The following is a 21,208-nucleotide window of genomic DNA, read 5'->3' as shown; positions in this document are numbered from 1 at the left end:
ATACTTTCTGAAGGACTGTAACTCCTATATATCTACACATTGGCTCTAGTGCACAATAAACTTGGCTTGATTGAATATACACCAACATCCATCCTACCATCTCTCACAGCATATAGCACTTGCCAAACATCACTGTGTCCTAGATAATGTTCCCTCTCCTTTAGATTTGGTTCCAGACCATAATTCTCCAGGTTTATGCCAGCATCTATTGTACTTATTTTTGGTCTGCACAGTGTGTGCCCAGATTGGCTGCTATAGGAAATCAAGATTTTCTAAAGAGACAAAGCCTAGTTCTCTGACACGAGCGCACCCACTCCCTCCAGTACCAGCCCAACTTCTATCACTCACCCAGAGCCCAAGGCTTGTCCTCCCCTGGCCCCAGGCCACATGGGTCCTTGTACTGGGTGAAGACGGCATGCTGCTGCTCCAGTTTATCCTCTGAAATGGAGGGGTGCAATGAGAAACAAAGAGGTGCTTGTCTGTCCAGATCCACCAGACATTGGTCTAGATACATCAAATTATATGTACAACACCCACAAGTACAATTTCTGCAGGATGTCAGAGAACAGACGATTTTCACACAGTCAGACAGCTAGCTACCTGAGGAGCAGTTGTCGAAATTGAGGTCGCCGAGGACAACATCAAAGGCCACCTGGTCCTCCAGACCCTTCTCCTCCGAGGGGCGGGACGTCATCTTGCGGAACTCCGCCCCCCACGCCAAGAGCAGATCCAACTGCTCACAACGCACAGCTGCATCTCCTGAGAGATGGAGAGAGAGGGAGAGAGACAGGGAGAGAGAGACAGAGAGACAGGGAGAGAGAGACAGAGAGAGAGAGACATAGAGAGAGAGAGAGAGAGAGGAGGGTGTGGGGGGATGGAAATAAAACAATTGAGTGGCTTAGCTTAGCCAGCGAGGATGACCATGCTACTAAACATATTGTATGGGGGAAGAGCAGGGATGGTCAGGAACCCTGGATGACATCTATTCAATGCTGATCAATTATGAGTCAACAAGACAATGCAAACATGTGTTCTAAATGTAGACAGTAATATAATCGCTGCCTCTGCACAAGCAGCAAAGACCAAAATAAACAGAAGTAAAATGCACAAGTACACACACACACACACACACACACACACACACACACACACACACACACACACACACACACACACACACACACACACACACACACACACACACACACACACACACACACACACAGTACACAGAACAAGCAGTAAGAGGGGAAAAATGGGCCATGAAAAACAAGCAGCAATAAAAATGTGCCCCGTTGCAAAGATGTATACTGTAGTGTGCAGCATCACCCAGAACATAATAAGGCCTTTCTTGTTCTCTCTCCCATATGTTTAAGTTGTCTTTAGAAATAGCCGTAGTTCTATAATTAGCTGAGTGAGCAGACTCTCAGAGGCATGGGATGCTCCAGAAATAGCAGGGAGATCTGTCTTGGTAAAACATTAGGCCCAGAGACCAGAGGCTTTAAATAGGCCTGATACTTAAAACAGCTTGAGCTTGTCGCCATGGGAACAGAGGATGTTTGCGGGTTTGATGCATCCATTTATCTTATACACCGAGGTAGAAAGCTGAGTAGTCTACTACACACTAACCACCTTAAACCATCTGCCTACGACTGTTATGTTCACACACTCACCTGTACAGGTACAATCACTCTCCCACCCTTTTTTTAATTCTAGAACATTTGTCCTATTTCTCTCTGATATTCACATAAGACCACAGAGCCAGAAGAGACCCATTCAGACACTAGGGAGAATAAGTGTTACGGCTGGGATCCAATTAAAAAAGCAGCTCAAAATGTATTGCTTTGTGAATGTGTATTGTTCTATCTCAACGTACCTTCAATGGCATGCAGATGAGTGCAGGTGAGATATCCCACAACTCTTTGCTCCTGATGGGAGGTGCCTACCTGCACCTGTAGAGAATAGGGAGAGACAAAGAGGAAGTTAAATATCTCTGTCAACAAGTTGATCGAATATTGAATTAGAAAACATTTAATACCACCTTCTCTGTCATTGGCCCAATCCCCAAACTCTCATTGTCCATCTGTCTCCTCTCCCTCCCTCTCGTCTCCCCTCTCCAACACTCTTTTCTCTGACATTGTCCCTCTTTGAAATCCCCTCAGTGGAGACAGTCTGTCCGTCACTATCTTGATTTACAGCCCTGCATTGGCTATGATGAGCCTGGAATGAATGGAGAGGCTTTTACTGCAGATTACACTGGGTCTGTGAGACTGGGCCAAAAATGGATACTGAATGGATGGACTGGTGCTCTTGAGTGTAAGGGATGGGTGGACTACACAGAGGGGTGTAGGGTGTAGAGGTAGATTACAGTATTTGATTGTGTGGGTTGGAAACACGCAGTGTTCTGAAGTCTCGCGCAGAATCAGAAAAGGTCTCTTTAAAGACCTTTATGAGGAGATCTCTGAATAGGTCTCCTCTGTGATCAGGGCTATTGTAAATTGGATTCGATTTGATTACAGTGTATTCAAGTTCTCTGTTCAGTCACTGTGCAGTCATCCAATCACTGAATTGCAGTCTTGGCTTGGTCTCACCATCAAGGCCCTCACAGTAAATGCTGAGGACCAATAAAGCATTAACCCACTTAGCTAGACTTTAATATGAAATGCAAGCTTTACATTTTAGACCTCAAACACAATAAATTCAGTGATATTTCCACCCCACAGAGATTTTCAGCATTAACTCAATTAAGAAGCAGTAAACTCTCTGTCCAGCCATGACCCGACACTGTACTGACCCTGACCCGTCTGTAGAGCTGGAGCGGCTGCCTCTCCAACTCTCTCACCCGTGTTCCTGTTCCCCATTCTCTCTCTCACTCTGTCTCTCTCTCTCTCTGTCTCTCTCTTTCATCTTCTCTCTCTTTCCCTGACTGTGTTCCTGTGTATGAATATTTCAGAGGCTTATCCATGCTTGGGTAAGTGTGTGCTCTGAAACTGACAACAGGCCTGAAGGGAATCAGGGGTATGTGTCTCGGGCCGCTTGTGTGTGTGTGCGCGCTTACATGTGTATGTGTGTGCACGTGTGTGTGTGTCGCTGTGTGTTTGTGTTTTACGTAGGCTGTGTGAGAAAATAAATACATTATAATGATGATTATGATAATTGGAACTGACTAAACTAGTAGCAGGGTAAAAGGTCCATGTGATTCCAAAGGACTAGATATGTGACCCACTTTAAATTCTCCTGCACCCAGACCTTTGTCTCTCTCATCATGGAGGCTAGAGAGAGGAGCCAATACCTCTTCTGTACACCATTACTGTGTTCAATGCTTAAATAGACTTTCACATTGACACATGCAGAGTAAAAGCAAAGCCCTTTATCCACCAGGAGGGAAGGTGATTTAAATCAACAAATGGAGTCGACCTCAGCACTGAGAGGAGAAGCTATGGGTTTATTTATTTAATTGATTTCCATTTGATGTGAGCTTTGAGTGGGCCTGGTCCTGTTTTGAGGTTTTCTCTGTAATTCAAACCACACACACACACACACACACACACACACACACACACACACACACACACACACACACACACACACACACACACACACACACACACACACACACACACACACACACACACACACACACCTTCTTCACCCTTGTTCTTTGTGGTTTTAAATAATAAATAGAGGGCTAATTGTTGAGACTCAAATTATTTAATTACTGGGTTGCTCACTCTTCAGGGAGACATTTTTAATTAAGTTAATATCTCTGCACACTCTCCCCATATCCCTCCCGTCCTCCCTCCTTCCCTCCCTTCCTCCCTCTTTCTTTTTGCCTCCAGAGCTCATGTCTTTGTAATGTTTGAGTCTGTCACTTTGTATTGGAAGTGAAATCTGCCACTTTCACTTCATGTAGGTCTGCTTGCACCATAGACTGTTGGAGGAAATGACCATGTAATATTGATTTAGTCACAAGACTCCCAAGCTTAGAGAGAAAGATCCCTGGGATACATAATTATTTCTGAAGCCCAGTGGCATGTATTCATGGATGCCAAGGGAAGCCAGGCTTCTCCAAATATTTCACCAATAAAAAAAATATTTTGTCACAGCACCCCTCTGTCTCAGTATGTGTAGTCCATGTATCTGATGCTGTCTGGACCAAAATAGTATGACATGTTGCGGCCGTAGCATTTGATTGATTGATGCCAGCAAACATTTGACCTCGGTTGATAAATATTTGTATAAACTAATTAGCCAATCAGTGTTGAGCTGAGCTCAACTGTGGGTTGTCCTGGTGCTGCAAAACTCCCCCAAGGGAAGACAGTTTGGATTTGGCTTCACAACAATCAAATCACATTCTAAGCAAAACTTAATTTTGTTTCTGGCCTGCAGTAGCTAGCTTGTTAAATCGTCCCTTTCCTAAACCATGGATGGAGATGGAGATTTAGATGTGGTTTTGACTTAATCCTCTGTACAGGTCAATGATTATGATGACGATTATGATCTAATCATAAATTAAATGTTGTGCCACTGGCCTGAGACGATTGAAGTTCAATATATAGCCTAGCCCTTTTAGGCTCATGTTAACTAGCTAGCTAACTTAACTGGTTCATTGTTGCCCACGCGAGAAAGTTAGGTTAGCAAGCATTTTAACTAGGTAGCCTATGACAACAAAAACTAAAAGTGTGCTGTATGACAGAGCCATAGAGAGTGGAGGATGGTATTGGCGCTCAACTAGTCTACAAGTAGGGTGAGTAAAAAAATGTTTTTACTTGCGCAAGCTCAAACCCACACACACACACACACACACACACACACACACACACACACACACACACACACACACACACACACACACACAAATCAGTAACCATGGCCACAATATATCTTTAAGTTTGTTTTTAGTGTATTAAACTAAGCATAATAGCTTTGTTGATTTGATGATGTTTAAATGTTTAAGTGCTGAAATAGCGGAGGCAGTGCTCCTGTTGTCTTTGTGCTGACGATCGGGTAACTCCGTGCTTCTAAATCACTAGTTGTTTAGTAAACTGTCGAAAACATTAACTTGCCTGACCATGCTGAAGGTCATATAACTGTTTGTTACATGCAATATTTGCTTTGTGGATTTCAGCGGAAAGATGTTGCTCTCAGGTTTTGTGATGAAACAAATGTATGTGTAGTTGAATTTATTCAGCCACTGTGTGACTGTTGAATTTTTGTTGTCACGGCCTTATTGTATATCACTGTGGCGTATGAAGTAATGGTTATAGAGCAAACAATGCAATTATCACAACAGAGGTTGTAATATGGCTTTTTTACTGGCTTGGCTTCCTCTGTGATTTTACCCACACACTGCTACTGCTGAAGCCTGCTAGTCCGTGGGGTCAAGCTGTATTAGAACCCTGCAGCTAGGGTCAATACTACAGCTCTGGAGACAGTGAGATGGTGACCCAGAATGACCCTGGGGAGGAGGGAGGGAGGCAACACCATGTGAGCTTGTTATCTGAAGCAATAGCTAGCAGGGGCAGGTATCAAACCTGGGTGTCAGAGTGGTAGAACTACTTGGTGCCAACAGTATCTAGCAGGCCTGTCAGCCTCCTAGCGTCTTTCAGATTCATCATCACCTTCAGGCTGAGCTGCCCCAGCAGGACCTGAAGCCCAGCCAGAACCAAGGATGCATCCCAAATGGCACCCTATTCCCTACATAGCCATCGCTATAGCCACAGCCCCATTCTCAGCCACACAGCCTCAGCCCCAGCCCCAGCCACACAGCCCCAGCCACACAGCCTCAGCCCCAGCCACACAGCCCCAGCCACACAGCCTCAGCCACACAGCCCCAGCCACACAGCCCCAGCCACACAGCCTCAGCCCCAGCCACACAGCCCCAGCCCCAGCCACACAGCCCCAGCCACACAGCCTCAGCCCCAGCCACACAGCCCCAGCCCCAGCCTCAGCCCCAGCCACACAGCCCCAGTCCCTGCCACACAGCCTCAGCCCCAGCCCCAGCCACACAGCCCCAGCCACACAGCCTCAGCCCCAGCTACACAGCCCCAGCCACACAGCCTCAGCCCCAGCCACACAGCCCCAGCCACACAGCCCCAGTCCCAGTCACACAGCCTCAGCCCCAGCCACACAGCCCCAGCCACACAGCCCCAGTCCCAGTCACACAGTCCCAGCCCCAGTCACACAGTCCCAGCCCCAGCCACACAGCCCCAGCCACACAGCCCCAGTCCCAGTCACACAGCCCCAGCCCCAGTCACACAACCCCAGTCCCAGTCACACAGCCTCAGCCCCAGCCACACAGCCCCAGCCACACAGCCCCAGTCCCAGTCACACAGCCCCAGCCCCAGTCACACAGTCACAGCCCCAGCCACACAGCCCCAGCCACACAGCCCCAGTCCCAGTCACACAGCCCCAGCCCCAGTCACACAGCCCCAGTCCCAGTCACACAGCCTCAGCCCCAGCCACACAGCCCCAGCCACACAGCCCCAGTCCCAGTCACACAGCCCCAGCCCCAGTCACACAGTCCCAGCCCCAGCCACACAGCCTCAGCCACGCAGATTAGTGATCACTAAACTAAAACTCTGCTCCGATCTGCCTGTCATCACTCTCCCCAATGAAGTCAACACACAGTGCCTCGTCAGTCACCCACAGCACACGGCACAGCGCTGCTACGGCAGCAGACTATCATAGCTCACTGCTGCGAATGGGAGTGACTAACATTCTAGCCAAATGTATGTTTTAATGTATGTTTTAGGAAAAGTTGCGGTCTGTAGTTTTGGAGCAACTCGAAAGCCCAAAGACAGCTGTAATAGAAGATTATCCTTAAAAATGAAGATCAAATAGGCTCAATAAGCTCCTGTTGCCCGGCGCTAATTCAAACGTCGTTCTTGAAACTGTTTTAGTGTCACTACAACATACAAAAAGAGACCACGCTTGTTTTAGAACTTCAGAAATACTGTCATGGTATAAAAAGACAGCCTACCTAATTATAATCAAATACAAAAATATGGGAATAGCAAAAACTGCTGAAATGACACCACCCTTTGAACAGAGGGTAGACACCTATCTGCAACCCTCAAATGAAAACTAAGGCCTACAGTTTTATTTGAGACCGAATAAAAGGAATAAATACATTCATTTTGTCCTGGTGTCTGCCAGGATTTCAAGAGAGATGTTCAATTTCAAAATCCCCCCCAAGCCAAGGGTACAGGGAACTATGCCTAAATAATTCAACTTTGTTTTGTTCACAGAGTTTCTGCGACAGTTAGATTGAATATATATGTCCAACAAAAGAGGAAATAGATCCAACCTCAAAAAGCAGCCAGAAGTGAGGATGCAGCAGCCTGGAGGACATTTAAGTCCTTCACCAAAAGTCTGGCCCAATAAGAGGCAGTAACACATTGGTAAAACTCACCGCGTTGAGGTTGAAAAGTACTAGTCTAATTATTATCATTCCTTCAGCCTTTTACACACTGACAGAGATTTATTTACAGCACTTGCCAATGCTATCATTAGGGTAGACAGAGAAAAAACACCTCACCTTGATAAAGAGGACTCCTTTGGCTGCGAGGGCGTCTTCCCCTCGCCCGTTCGGGTAGCACTCGTAGTGGGCGTCCAGTATGGGATAGCGGCTGGCCAGCATGACGCCGCTGTTCAGGAACTTGAAGCGGGAGCAACAGCCCTTCCAGGCGTAGCGGCCCACATCACTCAGGATGTAGGGGAAGTAGTGGTGCAGCTGCTGCCTCAGCCTGGACATGGCCCGGTGGTCAAACACTTCCTGCAGACACAGGAAGTCCAGGTTGGCAGGGAAGAAGGCAGAGATCTCATGGTCGAATCCGTCGTCGCCTTGGCGCCGCTTGCGACCGGTGTGCTTCTTGAACATGGAGGTTCGGTGGGACAGGGTGTTGTTAGAAGACACCCCCCCTGTCAGGCTCTCTGCATCACCTTCCCCTTGGTGATTCCCTGTCCCGGCCTCTGGGGGGTCTGGCTCTGGGGCACTGATACTGATCTGGACCCCCGAGGCATGCATGGGGCAGTCTGGGGAGTTCTGGGCCCCTGTGGTGTGCAGTGGACAGTCAGAGTTGTTCTGAGAACCAGCAGTGTGAAGGGGGCACTCTGGTGTGTTCTCTCCACCGGCTACATGGACGGTACAATCTGAGGAGCCCTGGTCCCCCGTTGAGTGTATGGGGCAGTCAGCACCTGCAGTGTGTATGGGGCAGTTTGGTCCTGTGGTGTGTATTGGGCAGTCTGAACCTGCAGTGTGTATTGGGCAGTTGGTTACCAGTTCGGTCTCGGCCTCGGCTGTGTTGTCGGGCCGCTGGCCCATGGAGGATGTCCGTCGGAACCCTGTGACCAGGCTGCTGAAGGAGGTGGCGCTGATGGAGGTGTTGGTGGGGGAGTCGATGTATATCTTGATCTGCGGCCGGGTGGCCCCGTTACGGATGCGCTTGCCCACCTCGCGGGCACGGCGCTGGGTCTCAGATAGGTTGTTGAAGCGTGCCAGGGAGTCTGGCAGTAGGCACACGTTGGAACTGCCGAAGCAGAAGCTGCGGCCCTGCGGCCTCCAGTCGGCCAGTGACGCCACACCCCCCTGCTCGGCCTGGTGGTTGTCTGGGCGGCGGTGGGTGTAGAGATAGGGATGGCGGGCCGCCTGCAGGGGAGCCCACAGCAGGAAGCCCAACAGAGCGAAGGGCAGCGAGGCCAGGAGGAGCAACAGGTAGAGCGGGGTGGACACCAGCACATACAGCGTCACGAAGGAGCAGGGGTCCTGGGAGCGCCGGCGCTTCTCCAGAGAGGTTGCCACGCAGGAGGACAGCAGGCGGTCCAGCAGCCAGTAGCAGGGGAAGATGAAGCCCCATGACAGGCTGCTGAGGCACCGCAGGAAGGCACTAGAGTAGGGAGAGGTGTGGAGGACCATCTCTTCTCTGGCTCACATAAAACACTTTTACACTAAAATCAATGGGGAAAAAACTAAACTCAAATCTACCCTCCCCCCTAAGTGGAGAAAAAGACACTACATGGTTCCCTTCGCTTTCACCAGCAGGCTCTGAAGATCTTTCTCTGATGACAGGAGGCTCCTTTACCCTCCCCCTCCCCTCTTAACAGTGGCCCTCCAATGGAGGAAGGATGAATTATAATCTCTGGGTTGAGATCATCTTGACGACGTGGAACTAAATGCTGCAGTCATAAAGGTTCCATGGACATCAGGGAGTCGGATCTATGAAGAAGTAGATCTCACTACTATCTCAGCATCAGAACCTGCAGATAGAAGATGGAGGAAAGAAGGATAGAGGGAGAGATAGAGAGAGAACGTATAAGAGAAATAGGGAGAGAATAAATGGAAGGGGAATTAGCTGTGCAATGACTCACTGTGATGAAAATGTGTGGTCAGCAAAATTGGCCTTGTTAATTTCACTAATGTCCCCCAATGGTTAGAAATACTGCTTCACAGATACCTTGTTTCTGATAGGCTTGTGTGCATGCCATAATATGTACTACAGCAAAACAGAGTGTGTTGAAACAGTCAAAATGAGAGATGTTTTTATTATAACACAACAAAAACCCCAAATGGTTTTAGTGACAAAACATGGTTTATAAATCAGCAGAATTCATAGCAAATAACACTGCTGTAAACGATCTTTAGACACAAGAGGCATTCAGTGGGGTAACCTTATATGAATAGAGGTTGAGTGAAAAAGGGAAGCAATCCACTCTGTATAAATAAATCATGAATTGTTAATTCATTCATTGAAACAGTTGGGGGTTTAACAACACTGGAGGGCCACTGGTCTCAGCCTAAACCCAGAGCCACCAAACCATATTCAGCACAACCTGGACTGTGTGTGGCAGAGGCCCTGGGGCAAGACTGTGCTACAAAGACTGTATAAATGATTATGATGTTTTTTTTTTTTTTTAATTGAACCTTTATTTAACTAGGCAAGTCAGTTAAGAATAAATTCTTATTTACAATGACGACCTACCAAAATTCAAAAGGCCTCCTGCGGGGACAAATAAAATAAAATCACGATGTAGACCTTACATGCTTACTTACAAGCCCCTACCCAACAATGCAGTTTCAAAAAAATACGGATAAGAATAAGAGATAAAAGTAACAAGTAATTAAAGAGCTGCAGTAAAATAACATTAGCAAGACTATATACAGGGGGGTACCGATACAGAGTCAATGTGCGGGGGCACCGGTTAGTTGAGGTAGTATGTACATGTAGGTTGAGTTATTAAAGTGACTATGCATAGATGACAACAGAAAGTAGCAGTGGTGTAAATAGGAGGTGGGGGGGGGTGGAAATGCAAATAGTCTGGGTAGCCATTTGACTAGATGTTCAGGAGTCGTATGGCTTGGGGGTAGAAGCTGTTTAGAAGCCTCTTGGACCTAGACTTGGCGCTCCTGTACCACTTGTTGTGTGGTAGCAGAGAGAACAGTCTATGACCAGGGTGGCTGGAGTCTTTGACCAATTTTAGGGCCTTCCTCTGACACCGCCTGGTATAGAGGTCCTGGATGGCAGGAAGCTTGGCCCCAGAACTGGGCCGTTCGCACTACCCTCTGTAGTGCCTTTGCTCTTAGAGGCCGAGCAGTTGCCATACCAGGCAGTGATGCATCCAGTCAGGATGCTCTCAATGGTGCAGCTGTAGAACCTTTTGAAGATCTGAGAACCCATACCAAATCTTTTCAGTCTCCTGAGGGGGAACAGGTTTTGTCATGCCCTCTTCAGGACTGTCTTGGTGTGCTTGGACCATGTTTGTTGGTGATGTGGACACCAAGGAACTTGAAGCTCTCAACCTGCTCCACTGCAGCCCCGCCAATGAGAATGGGGGTATGCTCGGTCCTCTTTTTCCTGTAGTCCACAATCATCTCCTTAGTCTTGATCACGTTGAGGGAGAGGTTGTTGTCCTGGCACCACACGGCCAGGTCTCTGACCTCCTCCCTATAGGCTGGCTCATCATTGTCGGTGATCAGGCCTACCACTGTTGTGTCATCGGCAAATTTAATGATGGTGTTGGAGTCGTGCCTGGCTGTGCAGTCATGAGTGAACAGGGAGTACAGGAGGGGACTGAGCACGCACCCCTGAGGGGCCCCTGTGTTGAGGATCAGCGTGGCGGATGTGTTGTTACCTATCCTTACCACCTGGGGGCGGCCCGTCAGGAAGTCCAGGATCCAGTTGCAGAGGGAGGTGTTAAGTCCCAGGATCCTTAGCTTAGTGATGAGCTTTGAGGGAATAGCATTCTCACATAGGTGTTCCTTTTGTCCAGGTTGGAAAGGGCAGTGTGGAGTGCAATAGGGATTGCATCATCTGTGTATCTGTTGGGGCGGTATGCAAATTGGAGTGGGTCTAGGGTTTCTGGGATGATGGTGTTGATGTGAGCCATGACCAGCCTTTCAAAGCACTTCCTGGCTACAGACGTGAGTGATACAGGTCGGTAGTCATTTAGGCAGATTATCTTAGTGTTCTTGGGCACAGGCACTATAGTGGTCTGCTTGAAACATGTTGGTATTACAGACTCAGACAGGGAGAGGTTGAAAATGTCAGTGAAGACACTTGCCAGTTGGTCAGCCATGCTCCCAGTACATGTCCTGGTAATCCGTCTGGCCTTGCGGCCTTGTGAATATTGACCTGTTTAAAGGTCTTACTCACGTCGGCTGCGGAGAGCGTGATCACACAATCTTCCCGGAACAGCTGGTGCTCTCATGCATGTTTCAGTGTTATTTTCCTCGAAGCGAGCATAAAAGTAATTTAGCTCGTCTGGTGGGCTTGTGCCACTGGGCAGCTCTCGGCTGTGCTTCCCTTTGTAGTCTGTAATGGTTTACAAGCCCTGCCACATCCGACGAGCGTCAGAGCCGGTGTAGTACTATTCGATCTTAGTCCTGTATTGATGCTTTGCCTGTATGATAGTTCATCGGAGGGCATAGCGGGATTTCTTATATGCTTCCAGGTTAGAGTCCCCCTCCTTGAAAGCGTCAGCTCTAGCATTTAGCTCAGTACGGATTCTGCTTGTAATCCATGGCTTCTGGTTGGGGTATGTACGTACGGTCAATGTGGGGACGACAACGTCGATGCACTCATTGATGAAGCCAATGACTGATGTGGTGTACTCCTCAATGTCATCTGAGGAACCCGGAACATTTTCCAGTCTGTGCTAGCAAAACAGTCCTGTAGCTTAGCATCTGCTTCATCTGACCACGTTTTTATTGATTTAGTCACTGGTGCTTCCTGCTTTAATTTTTGCTTGTAAGCAGGAATTAGGAGGATAGAATTATGGTCAGATTTGCCAAATGGAGGGCGAGGGAGAGCTTTGTATGCATCTCGGTGTGTGGAGTATAGGTGGTCCAGAGTTGTTTTTCCTCTGTTTGCACATTTAACATTATTTTTTAATTTTTTTTGTAAGTTTCTCTGCATTAAAGTGCCAGGCTACTAGGAGCATCGCCTCTGGGTGAGCATTTTCTTGTTTGCTTATGGCGGAATACAGCTCATTCAATGCTGTCTTAGTGCCAGCCTCTGACAGTGGTGGTATGTAAACAGCTACGAAGAATACAGATGAAAACTCTCTTGGTAGGTTATGTGGTCTACAGCTTATCATGAGATACTTCACCTCAGGCGATCAAAAGCTCGAGACTTCCTTAGATATCATGCACCAGCTGTTATTTACAAAAATACATAGTCCGCCGTAAAGACAACAATACATCACACAAAGAAGCCACAACTGTCAGTAAGAGTGTCCATGATTGAGTCCTTGAATGAAGAGACTGAGATAAAACTGTCCAGTTTGAGTGTTTGTTGCAGCTCGTTCCAGTCGCTAACTGCAGCGAACTGAAAAGAGGAGCGACCCAGGGATATGTGTGCTTTGGGGACCTTTAACAGAATGTGACTGGCAGAACGGGTGTTGTATGTGGAGGATGAGGGCTGCAGTAGATATCTCAGATAGGCGGGAGTGAGGCCTAAGAGGGTTTTATAAATATGCATCAACCAGTGGATCTTTCGACGGCTGTACAGAGATGACCAGTTTACAGAGGAGTATTGAGTGCAGTGATTGATGTGTCCGATAAGGAGCATTGATGGCAAATCTGATGGCCGAATGGTAAAGAACATCTAGCCGCTCGAGAGCACTCTTACCTGCCGATCTATAAATTATATCTCCGTAATCTAGCCTGGATGGTCATCTGAATCAGGGTTAGTTTGGCAGCTGGGGTGAAAGAGGAGCGATTACGATAGAGGATTTTTTTTATTTGAGCTTGCAGCTTTGATATGTGCTGAGAGAAGGACAGTGCACCGTCTAGCCATACTCCCAAGTACTTGTATGATGTGACTACCTCAAGCTCTAAACCCTCAGAGGTAGTAATAACACCTGTGGGAAGAGGGGCATTCTTCTTACCAAACCTGATGACCTTTGTTTTGGAGGTGTTCAGAACAAGGTTAAGGGTAGAGAAAGCTTGTTGGACACTAAGAAAGCTTTGTTGTAGAGCAATTTACACAAAATCCGTGGAGGGGCCAGCTGAGTATAAGACTGTATCATCTGCATATAAACGGATGACAGAGCTTCCTACTGCCTGATCTATGTTGTTGATGTAAATTGTGAAGAGCGTGGGGCCTAGGATTGAGCCTTGGGGTACTCCCTTGGTGACAGGCAGTGCCTGAGACAGCAGATTTTCTGACTTTATACACTGCACTCTTTGAGAGAGGTAGTTAGCAAACCAGGCCAAAGACCCCTCAGAGACACCAATACTCCTTAGCCAGCCCATAAGAATGGAATGGTCTATCGTATCAAAAGCTTTGGCCAAGTCAATAAAAATAGAAGCACAAAATTGCTTGGAATCAAGGGCAATAGGGACATCATTTAGGACCTTTAAGGTTGCAGTGACACATCCATAACCTGAGCGGAAACCAGATTGCATACCAGAGAGAATACTATAGATGTCAAGAAAGCCAGTTAGTTGAATATTGACAGGTTTTTCCAACACTTTTGATAAACAGGACAAAATTGAAATTGGCGGATAAGAGTTAGGATCAGCTTGATCTCCCCCTTTAAATAAAGGACGAACCGTGGATGCCTTCCAAGCAATGGGAACCTCCCCAGAGAGGAGAGACAGGTTAAAACCTGTTAGGGACAGACGTTCCGCTATTTTAAAGACAAGACTCTCCTTTATCTAACCACATTGTCCGATTTCAAAAAGGCTTTACAACGAAAGCAAAACATTAGATTATGTCAGGAGAGTACCCAGACAGAAATAATCACACACCCATTTTTCAAGCTAGCATATATGTCACAAAAACCAAAACCACAGCTAAATGCAGCACTAACCTTTGATGATCTTCATCAGATGACACTCCTAGGACATCATGTTATACAATACATGCATGTTTTGTTCAATCAAGTTCATATTTATATCAAAAACCAGCTTTTTACATTAGCATGTGGTGTTCAGAACTAGCATTCCCACCGAAAACTTCCGGTGAATTTACTAAATTACTCATGATAAACGTTGACAAAAAACATAACAATTATTTTAAGAATTATAGATACAGAACTCATTTATGCAATCGTGGTGTCAGATTTTAAAATAGCTTTTCGGCGAAAGCACATTTTGCAATATTCTGAGTACATAGCTCGGCCATCATGGCTAGCTATTTTGACACCCACCAAGTTTGGGGCTCACTAAACTCAGAATTACTATTAGAAAAAATTGGATTACCTTTGTTGTTCTTCGTCAGAATGCACTCCCAGGACTTCTACTTCAACAACAAATGTTGTTTTTGTTCCAAATAATCCATAGTTATATTCAAATAGCTCTGTTTTGTTCGTGCGTTAAGGTCACTATCCGAAGGGTGACGCGCGAGCGCATTTCGTGACAAAAAAATTCAAAATATTCCATTACCGTACTTAGAAGCATGTCAAACGCTGTTTAAAATACATTTTTATGCTATTTTTCTCGTAAAATAGCGATAATATTCCAACCGGGCAACGTTGTATTCATTCAAAGGCTGAAAGAAAAAAATTGAGAATTCTCGTGACCGCGCATCTCAGTCTCACTGTCCCCAGGCTGACCACTCCCAAACTCTCCTGCTGTTCTTTGCCCAGAGACAGCAGACACCCCATTCCACTTTCTGGTGGCTTTAGAGAGCCAATGGAAGCCTTAGAAAATGTCACGTTAGAGCACAGATGCTGTATTTTCGATAGAGATGCAACAGAAGGACAACAAATTGTCAGACAGGGCACTTCCTGTATGGAATCTTCTCAGGTTTTGGCCTGCCATATGAGTTCTGTTATACTCACAGACACCATTCAAACAGTTTTAGAAACTTTAGAGTGTTTCTATCAAAATCTACTAATTATATGCATATTCTCGTTTCTGGGCAAGAGTAGTAACCAGTTTAAATCGGGTATGTTTTTTATCCGGCCGTGCAAATACTAGCCCCTAGCCCCAACAGGTTAATCCCCCAAAAATTGCCTTAACTCAAAAAGCGTTAAGGCCTTGATGCCATCTTGTTTCTGGGCTAACAGCCCATTAGGCCAAACCTATGCTCACCAAGTTTCGTCTTCGAAGTCTTTTCCGTTTAGGAGAAATGGCCATGTCATAATTGGTGATGTTTTATACATTTGCAATAAGAATCCATTCGCCATCTGGTGGAATTTACCAGGACAGCGGGAAAATGACCATAATTTGAATTTTTTATAAAACGGAAACCGAATGTCAGAGACTTCGTTTGATGACTTCCCGGAAGATCTGGCCCTGGTGCACGGCCCGACACCGTCGGTGAATTTAAAAAACATTTGCGGACGTCTAGTAAGGGACCGTACATTTGCAATATGGAGATTCTCATCGATCATACAGCAAATGCTGAAATGGGTCCTTCATGTATGAAAGGGTCTAAACCATCTGACACAGATGTTTTTTTGTGGTCAATTTTAAAGAGCTCCTTTAGCACCTCGGACTCAGTGACCACCTGCAGGGAGAAACTTTGAAGCGGGGCATGGGAAAAAGAAGGAGGAGCATTGGGGCTAGTCGCATTAGAAGGGGTGGGAGATGAGGAAATGTTGGACGGGCAAGGAGGCATGGCTGAGTCAAATAGGAATCCTGACTTAATGAAGTGGTGATTAAAGAGCTCAGCCATGTGCTTCATGTCAGCAACAACCACATCATCAACATTAACTTCTTACAGATCATTGGGACTGTCACGTCCTGGCCAGTAAAAGGGGTTATTTGTCATTGTAGGGTTTAGGTTCTAGTTTTCTTGTTTCTATGTTTATCTAGCTTTTCTAGTTCTATGTGAGTTTTGTCAATGACCTCCAATTAGAGGCAGCTGGTTGTTGTTGCCTCTAATTGGAGGCCATATTTAGTTGTGTTTGTTTTCACTGGGTTTTGTGGTTGGTTGTTTCTAGTATAGTCTATGAACCTTACTGGACTGTTTTTGTTGTTTGTTTTGTATTGATTAAGTGTTTTCTTTAATAAATAAGAGGATGAGCACTTTACCCGCTGCATTTTGGTCCCCCTTCAACGACGAGCGTTACAGAACCACCCACCCAAGAAGGACCAAGCAGCGGAGGAAGGAGCAGCAAGAGAGCTATTTGGAGTCCTGGACATGGAAGGAGATCCTGGATGGTAAAGGACCATGGAGGCAGGCTGGGGAGTACCGTTTTGGTCCCCCTTCAACAACGAGCGTTACAGGGATGCTAGCGTCCCACCTTGACAACATCCGGTGAAATTGCAGAGCGCCAAATTCAAATGACAGAAATCGTAATATTAAACATTCATGAAAATACAAGTGTCATACATCATTTAAAAGCTTAACTTCTTGTTAATCCAGCCGCGTTGTCAGATTTCAAAAAGTTATTACGACGAAAGCACACCATGCGATTATCTGAGGACAGAGCCCCGCACACAAAAGCATTAATACATTTTCAAACCAAGCAGATGCGTCACAAAAGTCAGAAATAGCGATAAAATAAATCCCTTACCTTTGAAGATCTTCATCTGGTTGCAATCACAAGGGTCCCAGCTACATAACAAATGGTCCTTTTGTTCGATAAAGTCCTTCTTTATATCCCGAAAAAGTAAGTTTCAATGGCATGCTTGACTCAGTAATCCACCGGTATCCCTCGTTCAAAATGCATACAAAATGAATCCCGTAAGTTACCAATAAACTTCTTCTAAACAAGTCAAACAATGTTCCTAATCAATCCTCAGGTACCCTATTATGTAAATAAACGATTAAATTTAAGATGGAGAATACCGGAGACCATTACCGGAGATAAATAACGAAGTACGCGCACTCACCGGAACGCGCAACAAACACTACAGCCAAAATGGGAGCCACTTATAAAAACTACAAATTCTAGCTCATTTTTCAAAAAACATTTTACATTTACATTTTAGTCATTTAGCAGACGCTCTTATCCAGAGCGACTTACAGTAGTGAAGGCATACATTTCATACAATTTCATACATATCATACTTTTTTTTTTTCTGTGCTGCCTGAAACTCTTACTAAAGACTGTTGACATCTAGTGGAAGCCCTAGAAACTGCAATCTGGGAGGACTTCCTTTTATATTCCCATTCCCAGCCATTGTAATCAGAGGTGAGCTGGGAAAAAAACAATTCTGGATGGATTGTCCTCGGGATTTCGCCTGCCATATCAGTTCTGTTATACTCACAGACAGTATTTTAACAGTTTTAACAACGCTAGAGTGTTTTCTATCCAATAGTAGCAATTATATGAATATCCTAGCTTCTGGGCCTGAGTAACAGGCAGTTTACTTTGGGCACCTCATTCATCCAAACTTCCGAATACTGCCCCCTAGAAGAAGAAGTTAACGTACATGGGCAGCTGTGAGGAGGAGGTTTTATTCTCCAGGTCTTTAACCGTTTTCCAGAACTTCTTGGGGTTAGACCGACAGATAGAGAACTGCTCGTTAAAGTAACACATTTTGGCCTTAGTGCAGGTAGGGTACAGGCCAGTGCTGATGGAGTAAGGTAACATCCAGCAACAGTCAACAAAGAGCTATTTGAAAGTTTAATGCTTAAAACCAGCTAATCAAATTGTTTGGGGAAAGAGTTGATGGAGACAACTGAGCACTGAAGGTGTTCCTTAGTAAAGTTTGACACTCCACCACCTTTGGAAGATATGTCTTGCCGAAAAAGGTTATAACCAGAAAAGTTAACATCAGTGTTCAAAACACTCTTTCTTAACCACGTCTCAGTAATGACCAACACATCTGGATTGGAGCTGTAAACCCAAACTTTCAATTGATACATTTTAGGTAATAAGCTTCTAGTGTTAACGTGCAGAAAAGCCAGGCTATTACGAGAGCAGAAATCTTTGAAGCAGATATCAGAGCACAAGTCAGAATTGGGGCTATCAACAGTAGATGGGCCAGGGTGTACATGCACATTTCCAGATATCATCAGCAGTAATACAATCAGGGCATGACAATTTCATCAGGTAACATGAATACAAAGCCAGCGAGAGGTGGTTAGAATAGGATGGGAGGCCAAGAGTCAAATCAAATCAAAATCAAATCAAATCAAACTTTATATGTCACATGCGTCAAATACAACAAGTGTAGACCTTACTGTGAAATGCTTACTTACAAGCCCTTAACCAACAGTGCAGTTCAAGAAGAGTTAAGAAAATATTTACCAAATAAATTAAAGTAAAAAATAATAAAGAGTAACACAATAAAATAACAATAATGAGGCTATATACAGGGGTACTGGTACCGAGTCAGTGTGCGGGGGTACAGGTTAGTTGAGGTAATTTGTACATGTAGGTAGGGGTGAAGTGACTATGCATAGATAATAAACAGCGAGTAGCAGCAGTGTACAAAACAAATGGAAGGGAGGGGAGGGTCAATGTAAATAGTCCGGTGGCCATTTGCTTAATTGTTTAGCAGTCATGGCTTGGCGGTAGAAGCTGTTAAAGAGCCTTTTGGTCCTAGACTTGGCGCTCCGGTACCGCTTGCCGTGCGGTAGCAAAGAAAACAGTCTATGACTTGGGTGACTGGAGTCTCTGACATTTTTATGGGCTTTCCTCTGACACCGCCTATTATATAGGTCCTGGATGGCAGGAAGCTTGGTCACAGTGATGTACTGGGCAGTACGCACTACCCTCTGTACCGCCTTACGGTCAGATGCCGAGCAGTTGCCATACCAGGTGGTGATGCAACCAATAGAGAGTCAGAGTCCCGAGTGTGGGAACAAACATAGCCTGTCCCATGGTTGGGTAAACAAGCAAGTTCATAGTCAGGAGGCAAATAGCATAAAGCACAAGAAACAAATATAACAACTTGGGGCTAGCCATTGTAAGTTCAGAGTCACTCGCCCCAACAGTGCGTGTGTGCTGGAGGTGAGTGAAAGCTCGGAAGAGAGGGGGGAGTGTGGCGGGGGTACCTGTACCAGACAGGGGGAGACAGGCCAGGGCAGACGGTGAAAAGATCGCCAGGTGGAATCAACAGTGGAGCAGGCAACGGGAGTAGGTGTCACACCCACTTTGGAGAAGCAGATTCCTTGTAGAAAACCCCAGCTAGCTAGCTAACGTAGCTATCAAGTCTTTGTCCACCGTTTTTTTCCCACGTGTAAATGGAGGTACTAGCTAGCTATATCTCTTCAGTTTGGGCAAATGGTCTTTTACGACGTCCAAACAAAGTTGTCCTGTGGCTGTTGTATTTTGGAGATATGTGATCAAAGCAACAATACTGTTTCTTATTGAGGTCATTTACAATTGAAGTGTCCTGGCTGCATGTCAGTTCAAAATAGAGATGAATCCAGGGTGTGCTGTATGGTAATGACCTCTGCACAGATGGAGGGGATTCAAAGGCCTCTGGGAGGCTTTGACACCTCTCACTTCACACCTGAGTGCTAATTGATCTGATCTGTTCTGTCCTAGGAAGCTTGGCAGCCTCAACTTAGCATTCAGTCCTTATAAAGTAAAATATATAATTGTAATATATTTTTCTTCTTGGCTTTAAAAGTAGCTTCAGACTAAATATTACTCACTCAGTTCCAGGTTGGATGGTGTTTTCAGGTTTCTTGTGCTTCTTTTGCTGGTCATTGGTTTGCCAGAGCATTTGCTGTATAGACCTTGGAAATAAGAATCATTGGTAGTAGGAATCCTTCCAGGTAATTTTGTCCAAAACCAGGTTGTAGGTTTGGAGTTTTGATTTTGAGTGAAAGTTATGTTGTGGAGGGTAGAATATTGTATATGTCCTTGCGGAAAAATCTATATTTTTGTAAAAACATGCTGAAAAATGCGGAAGCCCATCTCTGAATCAATCAGGATCATGTAAAAATTTTATTATGTTAAGAAACAGAAAGCACTGTGCAGCTCCTGCCTATGAATTATGCAGCCCCTGTCAATTCATTTTTGAGGATAACAACTTTAACATCCAAAGCAGATAGTGAGTCCCTTTAGTACTGACGCCAAGAAAAACTGTCAATAGATTGTAAATGGATATATTGATGCTATTAGCTCTCTTAATTAGGTCATCTAGGTTGCATCAAAGCCTGTTACAAGATTATAAACCATCTCTTGTTACATGATGTCTCATTATGTGTAAGGTCACTGTTTGTGTCATCATGTGTGACCTCACAGTTTGTCACTATGGCTAATGCCATACTTTCTGTCATATTGTGTAACGTCATGCATTATGTCATCAAGGACAGATGGACTGCATTTAGACAAGCAGCCCAATTCTGATCTTTTTTTCTCACTAATTGGTCTTTTGACCAATCAGATCAGCTCTGAAAAAGATCTGATGTGAAAAGATCTATGTGATTGGTCAAAAGATCAATTAGTGGAAATTAATATGAGAATTGGGCTGCCTGTGTAAACACAGCTATAGTGACCAGAATAGACCCTGGCTGAGTTTCAAACTCAAAGTAGACAGCCCTCGGCCCTAAACCCTCAGCCCTAGAATTACGTTTTACATCGTCCCATCCAAGTGCCTTAAATGTCCCTTGCCCAAGCGAGGGAGAGTTATGATCGGAGAGGCAACGTCCTTAGTGAAAATCTTGATGTTGAGCTTAAAAACAACCAACCTAAAGCTATTAATATACCTAGTAAGATAATGTATATAGCTAGCACTCCTGTCAGGTAGCTAGCTACAGTTACCCATAGCTGGCTAGCTAGTTTTATAGTTTGGTCATTTATTCCAATAAATGTCAGAATTCCCCCAAAATATGTTTATGAATCTCGCTAC

The 21,208-nt window shown here is 45.4% G+C and overlaps 1 protein-coding gene across 1 annotated transcript in view; it reads right to left on the bottom strand.

The window, feature by feature from the left end:
* LOC115151865 (sphingomyelin phosphodiesterase 3) overlaps positions 1-21,208 on the bottom strand; it is a 52,377-nt gene that overhangs the window by 4,357 nt on the left and 26,812 nt on the right. Inside the window, exons 2-5 of the mRNA XM_029696172.1 lie at positions 7,541-9,258; positions 1,877-1,952; positions 601-759; positions 349-438 (exon numbers count right to left, since the gene is read on the bottom strand). Coding sequence (XP_029552032.1) covers positions 349-438; positions 601-759; positions 1,877-1,952; positions 7,541-8,917 — 1,702 coding nt within the window. The 5' untranslated portion in view covers positions 8,918-9,258. The remainder of the gene's footprint in view (positions 1-348; positions 439-600; positions 760-1,876; positions 1,953-7,540; positions 9,259-21,208) is intronic.

Source organism: Salmo trutta, chromosome 17 (assembly GCF_901001165.1).
Source record: "Salmo trutta chromosome 17, fSalTru1.1, whole genome shotgun sequence".
NCBI lineage: Eukaryota > Metazoa > Chordata > Actinopteri > Salmoniformes > Salmonidae > Salmo > Salmo trutta.
This window is presented reverse-complemented; position numbering and strand designations above follow the sequence as displayed.